We start from the raw sequence: 24,465 nt of genomic DNA, 5'->3' as shown, positions 1-24,465 counted from the left end.
AGGGTGCATATGTGTCACCAGGCAGGCTAATCACGTACCCTGTCAGAAAGCAAAATTGGTTAGCGAAACCAACGCAAGACTGAGTCTTGTCGAGGCGCTATGCTCCAGAGTGCAGTGAACAAGAAAAAAGATGTGTCACTAGGGGACTTTGTCACTCAGATTGTTTTAAGTCACACAGCCTGCCTATAAATTATTTCATGAGCCTGTTGAGAATCTCAGCGCCAGTGCTAGGTAATCAAAATAAGGTAAATATAGTCAAATTTGGTTAAACATTCATATTTAAATATTGACTATTTTCAGTTAGTCCCAAAAGGTCCCAGTTCCAATAATTTTCACTCATAGGTGTACATCTAGATTGAATTTCTTACATTTTTTTTTAGCTATTTTTGTCACCTTTACAAGCTTGCCAACATAAATTTCCTCACTTCATTGCTGCCGCCACTAGTCCTCTACCACTAGTCCGCTACCCATCCAGCTTTCAGTCTTTAAACCAACTACAGCCCACAAAAAGTTGCCTCTATTTGAAGTTCAAGCTTATTGGGCGCATGAGCAAAGCTTCATCTCCCTCGTATATTGTTGTTGTTGTGTTCGTTTTGCCACCTTTACCTGCCGCTATTGTATAACCTATTGTTAGCTTTCTTTTCCCTGCACTTTGCCACTTTTGCACTGTTAGTATTCAGTTATTGGTGTTGTTGCTATTTTTCTTGCCACCACTGGCATTGCTCTACAGGCCCCAACTTACGCGTTGATGACTTTTCAATTTAACTGGACAAACAATGTAATAAAGTGCTGCGAGTGGGTTGCCAGTAGAAAAGCGAAAGCAAAACCAAAAAATAAAGAAAAAAAAACACCGAAACAAAAAAGCACTCCCAACAAAATTACGCTCATATGCTGCCACTAGAGTTATGCCACAATATAGTAAATATAGTGTTGCCACAAGATGCGCCAGCCTGGTCAACCGCAGTTGCAATCCACAAAGTACAGCTTCCATGACTGCTAAAACTGCTACCGCAACTTTCCCAAGTTCCTTGGCTGCTGCTATTCAAACACGCAGAGAAGACCGAAAATCTCACTCAGTAGCTAAAAGAGTTGGCGTCACCCTGACGTGCGTACTGCCTTTGTTAGGCCAGCATTGTCTATTTGGATGGATGGTAGGCATGTATTTTGTCTAAGCTGCAGTCTAATAGTCACCTGACCGACAGTCTGCATGACCGTGCGTCTCCAACCGCCCGTTCGTTTATTCATCACTCGACGCCAGTTCAGTCAGCCGTGAAGGCACAAACCATACCCACAGTGGGCAAGCAGTTAGTCATGAACAACTGAAAATTATGATGAAAGTAATTTTCTGCTCCAGTAGCAGCAGCAACAGGAGCAGCAGCAGCAGCATCAGTAGCGGTGGCAGTTCGAGCAGCTGCCACACAGCAGCAGCCATACTTAGAGTGGCAGCAACAGGAAATTCTTTTGATTTACGTGCAACACTTGCCACAACGCATAGTTCAGTGCAGTATAAGTAGAGTGCAACAGCGGCAGAGTTGGCAGCCATAACGAAAATAATGGCAGCTAAATTAAAAAAAAAAAACCGAAGTAAAAATAAAAATAATGAATTAAAAAATATGAGAAATGAAAACAGTAGCAAAAGCCACTGACAACGACCAGCAAACCAGCGTACCTAAAAACAACAACAACTACGGGCAACAGGCAGCTGTAGGAGCAGCAGTAAATTGTTGCTTGCTCTTCGCACGTGTAAACTTGGCAGCTAAAATTCACAAGCTTGTTGGCTGGGCTGTGCTGGCTGGTGACCAAACTTGACTGCAGACTAACAAAGGAACTGCATTATATACTATCTACATGAATACGCACATCTATATAAAAGTAGATATATACATAAAAGTAGATATGTATTGCACAGAGCTACAACCCGCCACAAAACGATAGCTCATCAACATTTTGACGAGTTCCGAATTTATTTTTTATGATAATTATTTTTAAATAAAAGTAAAGCTTATGGTCTAAGGGAAAACATATAAATATATGTAGTTTATAAATTTTATGTGCTATATGGCTATATGACTGCCTGGCTGTACAACGTGCAAGGTCACCGCAATGATCACAAGGCGTTCATCAACCGCTGCTTGCGCCGCATAATGCGAATTTTCTGGCCTCGAACTGTATGCAACACCGATTTACGGAAGAAGGTAAATCAATCTGATGTGGCGACTGATATGAATGAGTGGACCAATAGAACGGCCACACACTGAAGAAGAATGACGACAACATCGCCAAACAGGATGGAACCCCTTCCAACAGACAGGGCAAAGTGCAGGCAGACAACGCACCACCTGGCGCAGCTCAACGGAGGCGGAAATGAGGTCCGTAAATAAGACCTGGAACGAACTGAGAGCTCTTGCACAACACGGTGTTCGATGGTGAAAAGGAGTTGTTGACGTCCTATGCTCCAACTAAGAGTTAGAGGAACGGTACATATATATGTATTAGGCCGATTCGATTTGTGGGGTATGGGGCTCGTTTTAGAGGTATGGTTCCTTCGGCAAAGTTTCTTATTTTGATTCCTAGAATACGATTTTCACAGAGCAATGAGCGATTTTTATATCGACCCGCCCTAATATGTATATATGTATATATAAGGCTTTCATCCCAACTTGACAGTTTTTAGTTGCAATTTATAGATAAATTTTTGGTATGTACATGGTTTGATTGAAAAGTAATGAGCCTTCCCGAGCGTGTTAGGATTTTGCAGTGGCAAAAATTCAGCGATCGTTGGAGCAGCGTTACTCGATCAAATTTTGCATAAAGCTAAACAAAACGAGTACCGAAACTATTGGGCTACTCAAGGAGGCTTACGGGGACCAATCTCTGTCCAGTGCCCAGGTAAAACTGTGGCACAAGTCGTTCGCGCATGTCGAAATCCAAGGTCAAAACCATGCTGATCATCTTTTTCGACTCCCGAGGCATCGTCCACAAGGAGTTTGTACCTCCAGAAAGCACTGTAAACGAGGCATTTTACAAAGAAGTGCTCCTTTGGCTGAAAAACCGCGTCGCCCCGGTTCGGCCTGACCTCGTCAACAATTGGACCCTCCATTGGCCAAGATGGGGGTTCCGGTGCTTCCCCAACCTCCCTACAGCACAGAACTCTCCCTTCCGGACTTCTTCTTGTTCCCGCGTCTGAAAAGAAAGCTGAAGGGGAGGCGTTTCGACTCCATCGAGGCGATCCAAAAAACTGTGACAGCCGAATTGAACGCGATTCCGGCGGATGAGTTTGAAAAATGTTTCCAAAGCCAAAAAGTTTAATAAAACTACTTAGAAAAAATAAGGCTCATTACTTTTCAATCAAACCCTGTAAAGTAGCCTTATTGCTTTTAAATTTTAATAAAACCACTAATTAATAATTTGAATTTAATTTTTTTTTAATTGATAAAAAAATCCGTTTACTTTTTATAATTTTTTTCCCATATTTTTATTTGGGAAAGCGTAAAATTTCGTATTTGGCCTTAAGCGTGAAAATTTCTGAAAAATTCTCAACAATTAACGAGTTTTTTCGAAGCTTTAAACTTGCACTATATTGAACTAAAATTAAACTGGCTATAAAATTGCATACCCAAAATATTTTTAGAAATTCTGAATAAAAACCGTGGAATTTTGATAAAAAGTTCAGGAATTTTTCTAATTTTTGTTTAGTCTCTGAAACCGATGATTTTATTTAAGCAACCAGACAAATATTTTGTATATCATTTTATTATTTTTGATTGGGGTTTGTGCACTGCGACCTTAAGAGATCTATTGGGCAGTCTTGTAGCCTACTCAAACAGTTTTAGGCTATTAATAAATCCTAAAGCTGCTGTAGGTTTAATTGCTACCAGGAGGCTGGGATCTATAACACCATTTCCCAGGTAATTTAGTCTGTGTCGTGCCACTGCTGGGCAGTCGCATACAATGTGCTCTGCTGTTTTCTGTGCCACTTTGCAAAATCTACAGGAATCATTTTCTATCGCAACTATCTTTTTCATGTGGTAATCAAGTTTACAGTGTCCTGTTAGTAGTGCAGTGCAAAGTTGTATGCCCTTTCTGCTTAGGTTAAGGATTGCTTCTGTCTTTATACGCCTGCCTTTATCCGACTGCCACATGCCCGATTGGGCTCTGCAGTAGTTGATAAGGCCTCGTTGTTCCTGCTGATGTAGAAAGCCACTTGTGAAGCTGTTATTTACCGCGCAGAAAGGTTCATTGTCTATGAAGGGAGTGTTTGCCCCTTTTTTCGCTAAAGTGTCCGAAATTTCATTGCCTTCGTGCCCTTTATGTCTCGGAACCTCCATCAAGATAACAGCTTTCTTGATGCTAGGGTGTTGAGGATTTTAAAACATTCCCAGACCAACCTCGATTGGAATGAGCAGCTATCCAGCTATTTTATATAAAAATATTTCAAATTCAAAAACAGCAAAGCGAAATAGTTAAAACTGTTCAAAATATTGATGAGCTTTCATTTGTCGCAGGTTGTATGTGCTGCTTGCGTGCACCTCTGCTGCTGCTACAGTTTCAGCTGCAACTTCAAAAGATTTACGGCTATTTTCGTTAGTAGACAAAAATAATTACCATTTCCAAACATCACTTCCCTGCAACGCTTTACTGCTACAGTTTTAGTTGCCCTCACTGTTGTTATTAATCCTGCTGCCGTCGCCACCGAACACGCCTTTCACATTTTTCTCCGCTTCCTCCATGACTTTGTCTTATTTTGCTCGCTTTCTCATCGACTCTTAAAGCGAGTTCGCATGCATTGCGTACTTTAGTTGTAGATAAACATCTTTCGCTCTCTTTTTCCCCCCTTTTTTTTCCTAGTTCAAGATTGCAGTAAAGCAAAATCTTTATAATTAATTGCACTAATTAGATTAGTTTGTGTTGCATAGTTGCTGTTAGGTGCTGGGAGCGTCTAGTTGGCCTTCGATGAATATCTACGATTAGTTCTGTGTGTAACTGATGTCGGTTATTGATTGAATTTTATGAATCTCTGTAGTAGAATTGGGCAGGGCTGCATAGAGTTATAATCATTCTTATATACATATAATGACCTCTCGAACTATTGAGCTTTCCTTAAACTTGAATAATGAAAAGATGTACAGCTCGCAGCCATTTGGGCGCAATGAGCATTCGTGCATGCGGTATGAAATGTGATGCGAATGAAAGCGATATCGATATGCGAAAAATGTTGGAGTTTAATGGAAGTGACACTGCCGCAACATATATCGCTGGTGTATCTTCCCGAGCGGCACGGTTTGCCGCTGAACAAGAAGTGATACCTAGCACACGATATTTTATGATAGTAGAAAACGGCAGCAAGCGTCTTCCTAAATTTGTTTTTTTGTTCAATTCGTCTTCTTCTTGATTGACGCGATTTTGGTCAGGTTTAACAAAGCGCGCCAGTCGTGTCTTTCTCGTGCTAATCAGCGCCAATTGGACACACCAAGTGAAACCTAGTCCTCCCCCACCTGTTCTTTCCAACGCAGAGAAGACGACCTTCCTCTCCTACCACCAGCTGTTATCGCAACGTAAAGAACGAGAAATGTTGCTCTATTGTTTCTGCATAATGGATTGGTAGATCGTACTCTCTGAGCGCAGGGGTGCGAGTTGAGTAGCAAATCGTCTGGCTGTCGGTTGCGATTGCAGCTTTCCAATGTCGTACATTCTTTGCATAGTTACATGTACTTTTTTTATTGCTGCACAGAGGCGTGTGCGTATTTTGGCTGCAACAAGGTAGTGATCCGTGTCTAAAACACTAGAATCGTGCCTTCCATCTATCGCAACATGATCGATCTGGTTTTGCGTTCTTCGATCAGGAGACAGCCACGTAACTTAGTGTTTTTATGCTGGAATCTGGAGCTGCAGACTACCATGTTTCGAGCCCGGCGAAGCAGGTCAGCCTTTTTTGGACTAAGCAAAACAAAAAAAAAACGGGTTTACCGGGTGTTGAAAGATTTCATGAGAAACGACCGTCGAATTAAGGTTTAAGGTTTATGGCTTTATACACATATTTTACGGCACCACCAACTTACGTTGCACCGATTGTAACCAAGGCACGGCAAAATGTACAATACTTTGGAGTATCTGCCGCGTCGATATCAAGCATCACGGAAAGAATCTAAAGCGTACTACTTTTTATTCTACTATATACTATATATTTTATTGGTACTACTAGGCACCACTTTTGGTCTATATTATATAAAATCACTGTTGTTGATCAGCTAAATTAACTTGAGAGGTTACATGGGTTTCGTCAGGTAAAAAATTACCTATTTTCAATACTCTTTTTTCTATGTAAAAAATTATTTATTTAATTCAAACTTATTTCTGTCTTATAGAAACATATTCAAAGAATAATTTCTGAAATTTCAAAATTGAAACTCCTCCATTGTGACACCATTTTCGGTGACCCCTCGAAAAAAAGGTGCGTCCGCGTTGTCAGCATAACTCCTGACAGGATCATTAAAAATGAAAAAACAAAAATAAGTGTTTTAGTTAAGACCATAAACTGGTGCTTGAACGAAGGAAAGAAAAAAAAGTAAAAATTGGAATTTTGGCAGACATTTTTCCAAAAAAAATTAAAATTTCGGTCAAATTTGCTTCACATTTTTTTTCTGAGATATTGTAGAAATTAATAAGCTAAAAAAATCGATTTTTTTAACCCACGAAACCCATGTAACCCCTTAACCAACTTTCTTTGAGAAGGATCCGGATATTACGGGGCAGAGTACCGGAAAATTACAAAATTTGCAGTGCTTCATGAGTATTTTCTAAAGCTTACTACTCTATACAACCTCTTGATGACACTAGAGACCAGTGTTGGTCTATTTCAGATCACTTTTGATTAGCTAAGTTAACTAAACCTAACAGCCATAAAGAACTATTTTCCTGTGGGCCAGAGAACTAAAACTTACGTAATCAGTAAAAGCGCTGCATTCTACCAGCGTAAGTGAGCACTACTGGTGTATCTATGATCACTACTGATCATTTAAGATAACCTAATTTAAACCAACCGCAAAAGATCGGGTTTTTACAGTTAATTTAGTTGGAGGACGATATTAAACTTTAAAGCTCTTCACTTGGACTTACAGCTAAAAGCCTAAATTTATTTTCTAAAAATGTACTAAATTTATTTAGTAATTTTCCATTCAATCGCTTTTTGATACTTTATGCGAGATATTTACCACAAATTATGCATTGAAGATATTTACAAATATTTAAAGGGATAGTGAGCGTTCCAGCCTTTAACCTCTGAACCTTCTACAATGTGTATGTGACTTAATATAATATAATGAATTCTCACAAAATCCAAGTAGTAGTTAATCATACACTGATCTCCTTTTTCGTGTTTGTTAAAAATGTAACAAATGCCTAACGTTTAAAGTTCCACCCAATCTAACGGCCAATTGAATATCCAATAAATTTAATGGTGCAACAACAGTCCACCTACTTTTTTATGGAAACTCCAATGAAAAATGCCTTAGAAAAATAAGAGAAAAAAACGCACTGGTAATAATCTATACAGTGTAGACTGGGCATGTCGTGAGTAATTAATAAGTTGCCACACTTACAAAAATACAATTTTATATATTTTTTTATGACTACACCATAAAAACACTTTAAGCCAATGAGAAAAACTGTAGCAGCCGTTCGAGTTTTTAATTTTTCTTTTTTTCATTAATATTTGCATTACTTTTTTCACCTTTGCTGCGGTTTGCATTTTTATTGGACCTTTTTGATTTGCAAATTAAATAAATATGCAACAACATGAAATATCACGCGAAATCACTTCATTTGTTCGGTACTGCCTTATCAACCGTGCACGAATGAACCAATGGTGTGCCAGACGGCGAAAATATGCACCAGTAAGAAAAACAAAAAAAAAAAAACAAAAAAAACTGGATACATGGAAAATCTATGAAAAAGTGAAATAAATTAGAAAAATCAACAAAAACAAAAAAAATAACAGCGTATATTGAAAATCACGCTTAGTGCTAGTGCGCGCATGCGCCTTGTCTGACCATTGGCTGGGTAGAGTGGTCAAGTCAGAAATTCATGTTTACAGTTGCGGACATGAAAATCTGAACGTCAAACCCCAAAATTTGGTTTTTTTTTTTTTGGGAAATTGTGGAATTTTTTCATGGTTTTTCAATTGATCATATTTTTTTGGTTAATGTTGTATATTAAGCTTGCACATCAACATTTTGAGCTGGTTTGACTGTTTTTTTTTTTAATTTTTTTTTTTAATATTTACAACTTTTTTATGAAATTATAGTTCATTTTCTATCGAAAATCATATAAATCCAATTTTCAGAGCTTCTAAAAAAATTTTGAAAAATTCCACTAACTCTTCATCACAATTCCACGCTTGCTAATGAATTTCTAGAAAATTTTTGGTATGCAGTTTTATAGCGCATTAAATTCTCTTGCAAAAATGCAAGTTAGAAGTTGCTACAAAATCCCGTTGATTTTTTATATTTTTTTTTGCCGGACGGTGTTACAATTTCTCCATACAACAAATACACGAAACTTTTTATTAAGAAAAAAAAACAGTTTAAAATATTATATTTCGGGGTTCAATAGAAAACTCTCGATATAAACATCACTTTTTCTATACGAACTGAGGCTATTAAATAACGAGTCAGATGTTATTGTATAAAAAAAGTATTTTAATTTCGTACATATTTGGTGTGCGACTACTATTCGGAGGTGTGTAGGTTGGAATCTCCACGCATGAAACACCACATGATAAAAAGAAAGTTGTTTCTAATAGCGCTCGCCCCCCGAAAGGCAGTGGCAAACCTCCGAGTGTATTTTTGCCATGAAAAAGCTCCTCATAAAAATATCTGCCGTTCGGAGCTGGTGTAAAACTGCAGGTTCTTCCATTTGTGGAACAACATCAAGACGCACATCACAAATAGGGGGAGGAGCTCGGTAAAATACATACCTTTCTATCTCTCAAACCTCCAAACTTTTTCGTTTATTCGAAAGAGAAGTCTTGAAAGTCTTTTCCAATCATTCCCAAAATGACGTGCCTCGCTTTCTGTCTCTCTCACACAGTTTTGACAAGCTCAGAAGCCGTTCCCTTTTAGCCCAGTTTTACCTAAGATAACAAATAGTCACACGCTGTGAGCTCCGTCAAAAATAGTGGAACGTCTAACACCGGCACGCTGCAGTTAGCTAGAAACCCCTTCACACAATTCGTAATCAGCTTACCTACTAATTATTCCTCCCAAACTTACTAATTATCCTTTTTTCTTTGAACGCAACTGTAGATTTATATGAATGTTGTTTTATTCATAGCTTCGCTTGCCGCAACTGGCGCAAGATCGGCAATCAAACATTTAACCTGACATTCATTATCGCTTCACTAAATGAACACACACGCATACACACACACACACACACTCGTACTTAGTCACATTTGCCAACTCAAGTTGCCACTATGTGGAGTTACTGTTGACTTAGTCAGCTAGCCAGTCAATTGCCTAGCTTAACTGCACTCGCGATGCGAGTTGTTGCATGAAAAACGAATCGCGCACACAAATCGAACGAGCGAATCAGGCAACAGCTGTGGCACGCCACACCGCATTTTCCATGTCGCGTCACTACCAAGCAGCCAAACACCCAACCTATCAGCCGACCAACCGGCCAACCGTCCGCTCGTACGCCCAACCACATCAATGCCTTGTGACTGCGCATGCGCCAACTGCGAGTTGCCAACGAATTTGTTGTGTCGCTGATCACTTTGCCACCGTAACGATTGGCAGCCGCCACCACCATTCATTGCATACCTCACCTCCCTGCCAATCTGCCGCCAACTGGTGAATTGACTGCTTTAAACGATCAACATAAATTCACCTGCTTAGACTGAAATGCAAACTAATCTGCTCCTACTCCTATTTTACAACCTACTATGTACTGTTATTATACTTAAGCGACTTTTGCGCTTTTCAAAACTTTATTTAGTTATTATTTTTTTAGTTTTTTTATATTTTTTTTCTTTTTTCAAAATTCAAACTGTAGTTTTTCTTGTCACCGATATGTAGCGCATTTTCCATACCAAACTTTGGCTATTGTTGTTGGTGTTAGTGTTGTTGTTGTAGTGCTCGTTAGTTAATTTACGCTGTAAATATTACTCCAGAAACGTTTCATTGTTCAATTAACTCGAAATGCGATTAAAGTTGCGCGATTGCGTTGTCGCTGCGTCTGCGCCTGCGCCTGCGTCCGCGCCTGTAGCATTCGGCAGGTATGCATGTGGCAAGTTGTTGGCGGTAAGTGGCAAACGCGATTGAAATGCAACGCGTGTTTACATTCAATTTTTCTTCATCGTCCTCAAGCATATTGGGGCTTTTGTATCGCTCGAGGCAGTTGCTTGTTGCACATTTTTGGCCATTTTTCATGACATACTTGCGGCTAAATATGTTATTTTGGCGAGTAAGTGCTTGTAGTTGTACCATGTAAGTTTTCTTTGGGGACATTAAGTATTTATGACTTTTAATTAAAATTAATTGCCTACATTTGCAGCTAATAGCAGTGAAGTTAAAAAAAACTTACATAAAAAAAGAGTGAAAACGAAATGAGATGAAATGAAATGAGATGAAAAGGAAAATAATTTTTCGAAATGTTAATCGAAATTAGTTAAAATGTGCGAAATAAAAGATAAAAAAACATGGGGAATGAGATGAGTTAAAATGAGGTGAAGAAATTATTATTGTTTTTGTATCTCAAAAGCACTTAAATATAATCAGCAAAACTAAATCCTCTCTTCTCAAATGGGCGCAGTTAAAACGTTACTATTAATCAGCGTATACAATTTTTACTCTCTTATGGTATTCAGCTCATTCAAGCGAGCCCCAGAGAGGAGAAGTTATTTCGTTTCTGTTCAGTAAAAAGCGCATATTAGGTAGAAATGCTTAACTGGTTGGTTGGTTGGTTAAAGTGGTGATTTTGTTGCCACATCCTCATTACCAACTTGTTTAACGGTTATTTACAGTATAACTATATCCAGTCTATGCGGTTTAAGAACCTGATTAGGTTGTTGACGTCTAAGCCAGACAGTTGTTCGAGATTCTCGAAGGGTTAACATTCTGTCCCTCCATAGGGCAGGGCATTCACAGAGGAAATGGAAGATTGTCCCCTTTTTCTCCGATTATTTGTATGTATTATGAGGGATACCCATTTTCGCTGCTTGTTCTTCGATAGACCAAAAGCCAGTTATGACAATTACTGGTTACTTAAACGTTTTCGCAAGCAAAGTCTGAGAGGGGCTGCTAGACTCGTCTTGAGGATTATGAGTGGTCCCGAAGATACATATTTTCTATAGAGATTGTTGCACTTTAACTTTTATATTATAAAGTTGAACCCCTAAGCTTTGAAAGTTCCTCTGACATGGGCCGCTTAGTATTCATTAGAGTCCGAAAGCGATTTATAATATACGAAATAATACACAGAACACAGCGACATTCTTTGTTTCCTTTATCTATCGAAATATTCTTCTCACTTATGAGCTTTTATGCCTATATATATATATTGCATTTATTGAGTATTCTATTACCATTACTATTACGATTATCATTACTATTACAACTATATTTCATTTCACTTCATTACCATTACTCTTACTATTGCCATTACTATTACAACTACTTTTCAATTTATATTTACCATTACCATTAAAATTACTTGTACTAAGTATCTGGCGGCCGCCGTAGTCGACTGGGTTGGTGCGTGATTACCATTCGGAGTTCACAGAGAGGTCGTTGGTTCGAATCTCGGTGAAAGCAAAATTAATAAAAACATTTTTTTAATAGCGGTCGCCCCTCGGCAGGCAATGGCAAACCTCCGAGTGTATTTCTGCCATGAAAAAGCTCCTCATAAAAATATCTACCGTTCGGAGTCGGTTTGAAACTGTAGGTCCCTCCATTTGTGGAACAACATCAATACGCACACCACAAATAGGAGGAGGAGCTCGGCCAAACACCTAACAGAAGTGTACGCGCCAATTATTATTTATTTTTTTTTTAAGTATTGCGTTAACATTATCATTATCATCACCATTACAATCACTATTAACATTAGCATTACTAGTACAACTACATTTCAGTTTACCCTTACTATTAGTATCACCATTGTCATTACCCTTACTATTACCATTACCATTACTGAGTATAGCGTTAGCATTCACATTATCATCAACATTACCATGATTACTACTATTACCATTACTTTGTATATATGTCAATTTATCATTACCATTACCATTAAAATTACCTGTACTAAGTATGGCGTTACCATTATTATTATAATAACCATTACAATCACTATTAACATTAACATTACTAGTACAACTATATTTCAGTTTACCCTTACTATTAGAATTACCATTGCCATTACCATTACTATTACTATTACCATTACCATTACCATTACTGAGTATTGCATTAGCATATTATCATCAACATTACCATGACTATTACTATTACCATTACTAACTACTACAACTATATTTTACTTTGAGATTACCATTTGCATTACCATTGCCATTACTATTTACCTTAAGGAAGAATTGCTATTACCATTATTATCAGCATTGCCATTATTACCAGTGTTGCCATTATCACCAGTATTATCATTGCCATAATCATTACCAAAACCATTACTAATACCATTTTCATTAACATCACGCTTTTCATTACTATTACCAATACCATTACAATTACTAATAGCATTACAATTACCATAACCATTACTAATACCGCTATCATAAACATCTCCTTTATCATTCCAATGACCATTGGCATTACCTTTAAAATTATAATTTCCATTACCATTATTAAAACCATTTTCATTGCCATTACTTTAACCATTACTATTACAATTTTCATCAGTATAACCTCATTAATTACCATTATTATTTCCATTACCACTACCATTACTAATATCATTAAGACTATCATCCCCATTATCATTACTATTATCATTATCAAAGGCATTAGCAGTGCCATTTACGTTATAATTACCTTTATCATTACGATTACCTTTCAATTACTCTCATAAGTGTCATTACCATTGCCTCGATAACCAGTTTTGTCTTAATTGATACCGTTAATTGTACTTACAGTCATTACTAATACTGCTAACGGATTTCTATTCCATAGAAACATTTTAATTTAATTTTCTTTTAATTCAAATCAGAATGCCAATACTCCCATACTTCATATTCCAAAAATACTAAAAGTTGGAAAAAGTTCACACTTTCTGAAACCATCGCTGGGTATAAAAAAAAAGCTCCTGCCTCAATTGGCCTAATCCAAATTCTTTTTAGCGTACACTGGCCCAGCTCGGTAGCCAAAATATTTGTTATAACCTCACAATATAAATGTTTGCCATATTAGTGGTTTTATGTGAGTACCATATATAAACCTATGTATGTAATTTTAGTACTTATTTAGTCTGTACACGGGTATGTTATTTATCTAAGTATGTCGCATGCATAAAAACTATAACTGCCACAACATTTGCAACGCTTTCAATTTTCAATTATGCCTGTTATTTATACGAAAATGCGGTCACTTTGGCTACATATGTACACACATACATATGAAGGTATATAACAACAATAAAATCATGTACAAACTCATACGTTCAAACTGCATAGGCAGACATTATGAACTGAAATATTTAACATTAGTCGCGCATTCACTTTTATTCTTCAACAATTACTATTCACATTACGAAAAAAACACTATGTTAATTTCCATTTTAATATTAATTTAAGTTTGTCTTCTTAGGTTTAATAGTTACGAGTATTTTTTATGACCACACTTTTTATGAACCCAGCCCCAGAAGTGACTTTTTTGCTTTACCTGTTGGCTGATTTTCGTTATTTGCCTCGCGAAACTGCAACGTCAACTTCTTAACTGTAGAAAGACATTTACGTTAAAACACAAAACAGTTAAAAACAATTAGTAAAAACCTGCAGTAAGATATTTTTGTTTTAATTTTTCCGCTGTTTTTAGTTAAATATACAACATTTATGCCACCCATAATCGTTTATTACATTCCCCCGCTTTGGATAGCTAACTGTGCTAGATTCGCTTAAATATTTCTATAGACAGCCGGTAAATGAAGGTTCACATACGAGTTGTTTTGAGTTTTAAATTGTAAAGCCGATAAGCTAGTTAGATATTTTTGGAGTGAGTTTTCAACAAAACTCACAATTTGTTTTCCGTTGTATTATGCAACTTGCTCTGGGCTTGCTTTTTTTAAATTCAATGGGTTTTTATTCTCTTTACTATTACAATTACGGTTATCATTATAATTTTATTAATATACCAATATTACATTACCAGTATCATTACCACTTCCATTACTCTTACCAATACTTTTACCATTACTCTTACGATAACGATTACTCTAAATATTACGAGTACCATTATCATTTTCATTACCATTACTATTACCATTACAATTACCAATACCATTACAATTACTAAAAGCATTACAATTACCAATACCATTAACATTACTGTACTTACTATCATTACCGCAACGTGTCGCATTACTATTTCCATACCCTTACCATTACCATTACTGTTTTCACTATCTATGAGTTTTCAACAAAACTTACAATTTGTTTTCCGTTGTATTATGCAACTTGCTCTGGGCTTGCTTTTTTTTAAATTCAATGGGTTTTTATTCTCTTTACTATTACAATTACGGTTATCATTATAATTTTATTACCAATATTACATTACCAGTATCATTACCACTTCCATTACTCTTACCAATACTTTTACCATTACTCTTACGATAACGATTACTCTAAATATTACGAGTACCATTATCATTTTCATTACCATTACTATTACCATTACAATTACCAATACCATTACAATTACCAATACCATTACAATTACTAAAAGCATTACAATTACCAATACCATTAACATTACTGTACTTACTATCATTACCGCAACGTGTCGCATTACTATTTCCATACCCTTACCATTACCATTACTGTTTTCACTATCTTAACTGAGGTGATCACAATTGGCCACCGATATATGGTGATTTAACACCTTGTGGCTCTTTTCTTTGGGGCCACGTGAAAGAGAAGGTCTACGCCAACAACCCAGGGTCGATTGAAGACCTCAGAGATGGAATTAGTGAGGCTATCGAGGACATAGGGCAGCCACTTTGCAATTCTTTATAATGAAATAAGCATCCGATAATTTATATTAAAAATATCATTTTCCTTTGAATATCAAAAAAATACCTCTTATTGGAATATCCTTTGTTACCATTATTATTAGTAATATCATTACGATTACCATAACGGTTTTTACTAATATACATTACTTTTATAATTACCATACATTTTCTTATAAATAAATATTACCATTAACATTCCCTTCGCTACTACTATTTTTAATAAAAATAAATAAATAATTGGCGCGCACTCTTCTGTTAAGTATGTGGCCGAGCTCTTTCCCCATTTGTGGCGTGTGTCTTGATATTGTTCCACAAATGGAGGAACCTAGATTTTTAAGCCGACTCCGAACGGCAAATGGGAAGTTTTTTGTTGATAGAAATACGCTCGGAGGTTTGCAATTACTATTAGAGGAGGAGGCTATTAGAAAATTTTTTTTTTCTTAAATTTGATGTTTCATGCGCGTAGTTTCGAACCTACGCACGACCTCAATCAACTACGGCGGTCACCATACTAAATTGGCTGTACTTAAATATTTAAATTTTTTACTGCGTTGTTTGACTCACTTACAAGTTTGGGTCCTCTTTGTACCTGCTCAGTCTATGGAAGGATCCTGATTTTCAATATTAACGGTTTACAAGTTACGCACGTGTTGTGAGCAATAAAGCACGAGACTGAGAGGATATGTTTTGGAAGGAGCAACATCCTCGTTTTTCGAGCGCTGAACTTTCGCTTCTTTGCACTAAATAGTGCAGCCATAGCCTTAGTTCAGATTAAGGTACTTCTTGTGGTTAGCCAAAAAAAATTATAGGAGAATAATAGAGATTGGTGTGATGATGATGATGGTTTTTTTTCTTCATATATAAAGTATGTTATTGTACACCTTCAGTGTATTCCCTAAGAATAGCAAAAACACTAGCCAAAGTTTGAGAAGACTTGTAAAGGATTGCACATTAGCACAATGCGCCGTTTCATACCACCTGTATTATCTGTCACTAGCCAAGTGCAGCATCTCAGTATTAGGTCGTCCAACTTATTCGCAAAATTTTGCACGTGTAGCTTCTCTCTGTTTCCCAAAGTAAAATCTACATTAAAAAGAAAAAGATTTCAGTGCGATGAAACTATGAAAAAACTGACAGAGGAAGACACCCTTCAGTATTTCGACCAAATGACCATTCGTATGGCTGATTCCAGTGATATGGCATACATAACTGTGTATATCGAAGGTCATAATAAGTAGAAATGTATGAAATCAAAACAAAAATATTTCACAACATCAGTTTGGCTACTTTGTAGCTACACCTAGTGTCGCTGTACATATTTATCCCATACATTTTTTATAGTGCACATAAATCTCTTACCTTCAAACAACCCAACGCTCGAATGAAACTGTGTGGCTGTCATTTAATTATGGGTAGCATAAAAACTTAGTGAGATTTGATTTAAATTTAAGTCAAGATTAGATTGTGAGCTCTAGAAGTATGCGGTCGTAAAAAGTATTTGTAGAAATCAAGCGAGTTCAGGGAGGCGAGTATATTTGATATTCCACACAAATCAATCAAGCGCGCTTTCGGAATAACAATTAAAAAATCACACAACAAAGAACTAAATAAATTACGACTTAATGTCAAAAGCATTTCAATCTACAAGCTTAAGACATTGCAAATCATTCAAGAACGCTGCGTTGTTCTGTGTGTCCGGTAATGAAGTGTAAGTGACCAGCGGCATGTTACTCATACGCACCGCAGGGCAGAAACATTAACAAATTCACAGCTTAAAAGCCATAGACGAAAGACAAAAAATGCAAATACATTAAAGTAATGCCAGCACCATTCACTTGCTGATACTTTAAGCCGTTATTTGATTTGTTGTATTTTTTGTATGCGGCAAGCTTATCGCAATTTGAGGCAGAATTAAGAAAAAAATTACCTACCTTTTATAGCAACAAAATGCATAGCTACCTTATGCAATTGATTTATGAGTGGCTTACAAATGGTAATGACACGCCAATTAGACAAACAAAAGAGGGGCACACATAAGCGCTCATACACAGTCATTTCAATGCTGACCATACACACAACCACGCATTTATTTTTTTATTTTTTGGGGAGCGGGGGAATTCATTGAAACGCAGTGGAAAATTAGCACAAAGCGCAGTAACAAATAAATCCTTGACGTTTTTATGACTCGCCAATAAAATGTAAATCGCAATCGCAATCACAATCGCCAGCTTGCAACAGTTGTCAAATGCCAACAACCGAATAGCAACAACAATAGAATGAAAAAGTGCTGGCAAATCGGAAAATCACGCAAAATAATTTGGTGGCTTAAAAGAGGCGGCAACCACCAATATGTATATAGATACAATAGGTGCATGGATGTGTGTGTGTGTATGTGTATGTATGCATCTCTACTGAAGCTAATAAATGTGCGGCTTTGGTTGCAATCACAAGCGCACAGCTGTTTTTCTACTTTTTGTGTTGCACCCACAATACCACACCACAACACATCGCACCATGCCATGTCACGCCAATAGGCAATACTTTGACCTCGGCTAATTTTATTTGCAGAATGTGGCAGCAAGAAGGAGGAGTCCAGTCGTGGCAACCGCAATAATGATAAATGTGCCACAAGCAAACGAAGCGGATTATTTGTGACCGGCCGCGCACGCGCACTCATGTTGCAACAACAATTGGCGCCGACACGCATGTGACAAACAAGCAAGCATACACTCACACACACACATACACACAGAAATGCATGCAGCATGAACGCACTCTCTGACCTCGTGGATATTGAGAGTGCGCACAGCTGGCAAAAAAGAGTGGCATGCCACATGTATATGTCTGTTGGTTTGTGGTGACTAATGCACGCCTAAATGCGTTGTGTTGCATGCGCGTGCTCGCATTTAACACTGATTGTGCCGCATTGCATGTGTTTATTGGTGCTGGTCTATTGGTGTGTGCATGCGCTGTTGTTGCATGCTACATGCGTTGCTTGCATGCTCGTTGCAGCACTTATCGTTTGTCATTTGACACCTCATTTGCAGTGTGGCGAGACGAGACATTACGCGATATTGTATCGCCAACAAAAAGCGCTTGATATTGCCAGTGGTGAGCAAGTGAGCAAAAGCAAACCAGCAACAACAAAATCAACAAATAATTAAAACAAAACTAAGAAAAATAGCAACAGGAAACGCATTTCGACCGTCGTCTAACAATTACAAGCACAAGCCTGACTTGTTGCACGTTACAAGCCGCATGTTGCAAGTTAAAAATGCGCTAATAAGTTCAATAAATGCCCAGCACCCGCTGGCATTGTCAATTTGTAGGCATCGGCGGTGGTAGCGGCATCGGCGGGGGCAGGCTGTCAATATCGCTGCTGCTAAAATTACCACTGAAAACAACTATAAAAAGCCAGTTATAGGAAAACAAAAGCAAAAAATCTAACATGCCACACAGTAAAGCACAAACGCTGCTGCACCACTTACCCCAATGGCTATGCACCAACCAACCTATGCGCGCCACTGCGGTAGTCAGTTTTTGCAATCAACTTGCAACCTCATTAATAAATTGCTCTGCATGTTGCATGGTGCCACCAAATGGGCGGCTACTACTCTGGCGGTCCAGCTATTGCACAAACCATGTTTTTCTATTTGTTGTTATTATTCATAATGTCGTCGTTCAGCTATTCTACTCCTTTTTTTTATTTTTTTGTTTCATGCAACATTTGCGCGCTACCTTTTTTGTGCGTTTTTTTCTCGTTTTTTTTTTTAGTTTTTGCTGTTGTTGCACCTTTTGGCATATCAATTTTAAGGCACAGCAAGCGTCGATAGCTGGCGCTGCGTGCTGTATCGATTTCAAATGCGTACCGCGCATGCGCGCCCAGTGGACCAAGCCCGGCAGTTGCTGCTACCGCTACCGTTGCTGTTACCGGCGCCAGCATTAGCGTAACCGCAAATACTTTTTCCAGCGATTTGCATCTCTCTGGCCGCATAAAAGTTATCCATAGCGTTTTTTGTACACGCTTTTGGGTGGCAATTACGCGTTGCAAATTGCTATTTTGTTGTTGTTCTTGTTATTCGGCAATTTTTACAATTATTATTAATGACATTTCAGTGTCAAATATTTTGATAGTTTTGCTTGGGTCTCTTTGCTTTTTTTTTGTGATTGCTGCAAAAGGTGATATCAAATTTCATGCTGTGCACTCGAAATCAGATACCCGCTGAGGTCATCTGAGTGTGCGAGTGGCATTTAGGTTTCTGGCGTGAACGCCTTTGTGCTTTTGTGTATGTTGTCCAAGCTGTCGCTGCCCGATTTCTAGCAAATTGTGGCATAATTGGTATGGGTGAGTAGGCTTTGTGGAGCGAAAAATTTAACTTACTCTTGAAAAAAAAGCCAAGCCTTTCGTAACCCTATTTTATTCAATTATTCTTGTTCAATTTTTGACACAGAAGTGGAAAATGGCACTGAAGCATACATTTTGGTAATAATCTCCGCTTCTCTGTGAGACACTTACTGACCTACATACAGTCCATGACAAAAGAGAGCACGTCAACAGTTCGACAAGTTTTGAAAATTTTACTCTGTTTTCAAGTAAATGTTGCTTTTTTATAAAAGTACGGATCATTGTTTAACAAAAACCGCACAAATCGAAGTTTGAAATTCTATGAAAAAAATTTAAAATTTCACAAATTTATCATCTCAATTCTACGGTTTTTAGCTAGAATTTGGAAAAAAAATTTTTGTTTGCTTCATTATTCAATTTAAGTAAAATCAAATGAATTGTTTAAGTTGCTAAAAAGTTGATTTTTTATATTTGTTTTTTTTTTCCTTGATTGTGTTGCGCATTTATTTCATTTAACAAATATGGTACACGAAACTTTTTGTATGTGCACATATTCCTTTTGCCATAAAATATAAAGCAAGACCCCAAATATGTTTCTTATACTTATTTCCAACTTCTTTTTTCGTTTCCGTATACAGGGAGGCGCAAAATTAATCACATATTCGTGGTCAAAATAAAAAAATTCCATCACTCAAAAACATTTTTTGTTTTGTTTAGTAAAAAAATTTATTGAAAAATAAAATTGGATGATTAATTTTGCGCCACCTTATGAACCCAGTATATACTGAGTCGCCGTAGGGTTAGGTTGATGCGCCATAGGTTCGAATCTAGGAAAAATGAAGAAATAAGAGTGTATTTCTGCCATAAAAAGGCTCGTCATTACAAACGGCCGACGTAGCCGAATGGGTTGGTACGTGATTACCATTCGGAATTCACAGAGAGAACGTTAGTTCGAATCTCGGTGAAACACCAAAATTAAGAAAAAAAAATTAAATTAAAGACATTATAACTCCGAGTGAGTATCAAACGGAGAGAATTTTTTGTTGCGTTGATTCAGAGTGACGATATGTGTGAAAAAAGAGTGCACAGCAGCCAACAAATTCGACTGAAGGCAATGCTGATCATTATTCCCGATACCCATAGCATCTTTCATCCTGAATATGTTAAATTGACCAATTAAGAATGGACGGTTCGAAAGTGGATTTGAAAGATATTCGCTAAATTCTGAAGCAGGTACCTTAAATCTTATAGTCACCGTGCATAGAGCATCAACATTTATAACAGTAACTTTTAGTTGCTTTTCCCTAGGCAAACCTTTTAAATGATTATGTTTTCAGTGTTTCATCGCCTCCTTGTAGTAAATATTTCGCCTTTCCCATGAAATGGTTGTCAAAAGCCATACAAATTGCGTCCCCATGAAATATGCGTGAAATTTCGTATGTATCTCACGGCCAAGTATTATTCAGTTCAAAGCGTAAAAACACCGCGAAACATGCCAGTTTGACAGTTCGCATGCGAGTGAAGTCCCTGAGTTCACTCCGAAGAATGACATTTTAAGCGAAATGTCTTCGCAAAGAGTGTAAGTAAATTTTCTTCATACCTATTTTTTTGTTTCAATATAAATTAAGGGAATGAGAAATACAATATTTTTGCGCAAAATTGAAAAGTTTATTTAAGATGTTTCGGATTGTCTGATTTGGGTCAAATATGCACCGTTTTCTTTATTTGTGGCCATTTTCATAGAAGCCTTGATCCATATAAGCGAAAAACTCTAGCAATCGATTTTCCCCAATCTTCTCTTGACACCAATTTCTTGTCACTCAGGAAGTTTTGCAATGCGAGCAAAGGTGGTAATCGCTTGGTGGCAGACCCTCACTGTATGGTCGATGCATTAAAACCTTCCAACCAAGCTCCAGGAGTATTTGGCGAGTCACTGCAGATGTATGTGGCCGTGCGTTGCCCTGATAGAACGCAACGCGTCTTCTGTTGATCAATTCTAGGCGTTTCTGTTCAATAGCTGTTTTCAAACAGTCCTGTTGTTGGTAGTAGAGATCAGAATTTCGTGTTTGGTCTTCCCTATGACCAACTCATAATAAATGATTCCTTTGAAGTCCCTCCAAATACACAGTAGAACCTTCCTGGCCATTAGTCTTGGTTTGGCACACGTTTGGTTGAGCTGCTTCATTACGCTTTGACTGCGATCGTTTTCCCACAGTATTGCCGTATGTTACCCATTTCTCATCCGCAGTCGCCATCCGTTTAAGAAATAGGTCGATTTTATTTCGTTTGCCCAAAGCTTCTTAGATAGAAATTTGATTCCTCATATTTTTTGGTGTTAATTGGTGAGGCACCCAAACATCGAGTTTCTTTTTGAATCCAGCTTTGCGCAAATAGCTTAAAATTGGTCGATCTTTAGCTCCTGGGCGATGCTACGACTACTGATATCCCGGCCATCTTCTATTATTTCTGTGATTTTGTCAACATTTTCGATATTTTCTTTAACACTAAATTTCTGAACGAAATCGATGAAAGCAAATTTTTTTTTTCATATCACAAATTTACCAATTGCTTCAGGAGTGATGCTCATAAATTTGGCGTTTCTTCTCAGTGGACAATCAATGTTGCTGGCGTAATTTCACGGCTGTGAATTTAATACTAGCCTTCAGACTGGATCCCTAAATAGAATTTGTCGACCAAAGGGCCCCAAGTTTTTTATCATGTCAGAGTATGAGTTCCACATTTCCATCCAACCTTCAGTGCTTGCAACTTAAATGGGTATAGTCAATTACAACAAATCTCAGTAACATTTTACTATTTCTAAAAGCAACAACAAAACATTAACAAAACTCAAATGCACCCCGCTCATAACCCCAATTGTATGCCTGCCAGCTTATTAAACTGCCAACTTTTTGCTTGTTGCACATAAACATCAACATGCGCTCATTTGTATATGTTGCGCAACATGACACAAAATGTTTATAAGCCTAACGACGCGTGATTTATGCATATTTGGGCGAAAATTCGTCACAAAGGTGTTACCCGTATTACGTCACTCAAACATGTAGACAAACGCACGCATACAGGCGCACACTTTCAAATGCTGCATACCACAGCAGACATGCGTAATTGCAGTAACAGTGGCAAAGTTGACAAAAAAAAAACAGAAAAAAAATGTTTGCCCATAAAAATCCAGCAGTCACGTTATGTCTTTCAAGCTCTAATGCGGTCTGGCAGCTGAGTGCATAATGTTGCCACCTATAAATGCCACAAAAGTTCATGTCAATTATTTTTGAAAACATGCAGCAGCAGCAACTGTCGAATGGTTGCAATATCAGCCGGGATGTCAAATCGGGTAGCACCGAAAACAAGACAAGCAGCCGAAGCTAAAGTATTGTTTACATTACTTGTGGCATGCCGCATGATGTGCCAACACACCCACGCATGCGTTAGGTGAGTGTGCGCGCATGTGAAAAAGGGCGCGTACAATAACAAAAATGTGCAAAAGTGTATGCAGCCACATATAAGCGGGGTGGCATGAATGTGGCACGTTCAAAGCTGTCAACCGTTCAGCTGATTTTTGGTCTAGCTTTAATTTATATTTTTTAATACATTATTGTGGCAAGCCGCTATACAGTAGCGGACAAAGCGCGTGTAACACGCGCAGCCAGCTATGCGTTGCACGCATGTGCATGGCATGGCAGCTTATCTCAGTGGCAAATGCGACCACAGGCACTCTTTCGCTGTTGTTATTGCTGTTTTTGTCGTTGTTAACTACTATGGTCTGCTGATTTATCGTCTGCCGGCGATAAGCTTTGCAGCAGCACCACACATCCACTATCGTCTTGCGTGCCACCACCAAAGGCTTTTGTGCAATTTTACATAATTCTACTTTATCCACAATTGTTTTGTTGATTTTTGTTGCAAAATTTTAATTCTCATTTTAATTTTGAGTGCGACAGCCCACCAGCGCGCTACATTATGCTGCGCAAACGCATGTTGCACAGGAAGGGTAAAATAAAATGTTAGAGCGGTGCCATGTGGCAGCTTATTTGTTCCGGAGTAGGCACAGCGAGTCACAAATTAATTGCATGGGCTCTACGAAGGTCTCCTTATTGTTGTGTGGTTGTTGTGAACTACTGATGTTGCAGGCGCATGCGCCATCACCTCATTTATCACTTGGCCGCATGTCCAGCGCGGCGGAATGGCGAAGTGACAATAATTCGAGAATGTGCGCATTGCTCGTAAAAATGCGTGCAACATAACTCTATGGCTGCAACAGAGTCACCATGACTATACCACTTCCACGAAACACACAGTTTACAAACGAATTGTGCGTTGTGGCAAGTAAAATATGGCAAGGCATTAATCAACTATGCAGACTGAAAAAGTTTCAAAAGCAAAACGAAAGCGAAAAAAAAAATTAAAAAAAGAAAATAAAATGAGAAAGCGCTGAATATATAATATGAAGAAGAAGAAGACGCAGTCGCAACGAGCGCACTTCGCACGCCTCACGCTACCTTGCCGCATGCTGCTCGTCTCAAGCTGACACATTATACCATACAACAAATTTGGTTACATAGTTTGGCAGCACCAAATTGTTGCCATAGAAATTATCTATCCACCACCTGCTTGCTTGCAACATTCACTAAAAGCCTTTCACATGCCACTTCAACGTATCACTTGTACTAAATACCGCTTTTCAACAATCAACCTTCTTTTACAACAACCATAAAATGTAATTTTGTTGCGTTTCCTGGCGTGCGGCAACAATGTGGTGGCATGCATCCTACATACCTATGCACGTACATACGTACATACGCACGCAGGTGGTTGCCGGACTACTTTTTATCACAAATTGGCGCAAATCAAGCTATTTG

The 24,465-nt window shown here is 37.9% G+C and overlaps 1 protein-coding gene across 1 annotated transcript; it reads right to left on the bottom strand.

Moving 5' to 3' along the window:
* Positions 1-10,205: 10,205 nt before the first annotated feature.
* Positions 10,206-14,981, bottom strand: LOC128857494 (probable serine/threonine-protein kinase clkA). The gene is made up of 9 exons (XM_054093246.1): positions 14,913-14,981; positions 14,787-14,853; positions 14,505-14,635; positions 14,379-14,445; positions 13,896-13,949; positions 12,936-13,049; positions 12,584-12,833; positions 12,068-12,458; positions 10,206-10,496 (listed from the first exon to the last, which is right to left on the bottom strand). Exons 1-9 carry the CDS (start codon positions 14,979-14,981, stop codon positions 10,206-10,208), a joined length of 1,434 nt encoding a protein of 477 aa, XP_053949221.1.
* Between the last annotated feature and the right edge of the window lie 9,484 nt (positions 14,982-24,465).

The sequence above is a fragment of the Anastrepha ludens genome, chromosome 3 (assembly GCF_028408465.1).
Source record: "Anastrepha ludens isolate Willacy chromosome 3, idAnaLude1.1, whole genome shotgun sequence".
Lineage (NCBI taxonomy): Eukaryota > Metazoa > Arthropoda > Insecta > Diptera > Tephritidae > Anastrepha > Anastrepha ludens.
The sequence above is the reverse complement of the archived record's forward strand: the minus strand, read 5'-3'. Positions and strand labels throughout refer to the sequence as shown.

Excerpts from the sequence above, each read along its gene's own strand:
- LOC128857494 (XM_054093246.1), bottom strand. The coding sequence starts at position 14,981 with ATGTTAATGGTATTGGTAATTGTAATGCTTTTAGTAATTGTAATGGTA. Across the intron at positions 13,950-14,378 it reads TGGAAGTGGTAATGATACTG|TTAAGAAGTTGACGTTGCAG; the intron begins GTAATGTAATAT and ends GTCTTTCTACAG. Across the intron at positions 13,050-13,895 it reads TAACGAAAATCAGCCAACAG|GTAATTATAACGTAAATGGC; the intron begins GTAAAGCAAAAA and ends GTAATGATAAAG.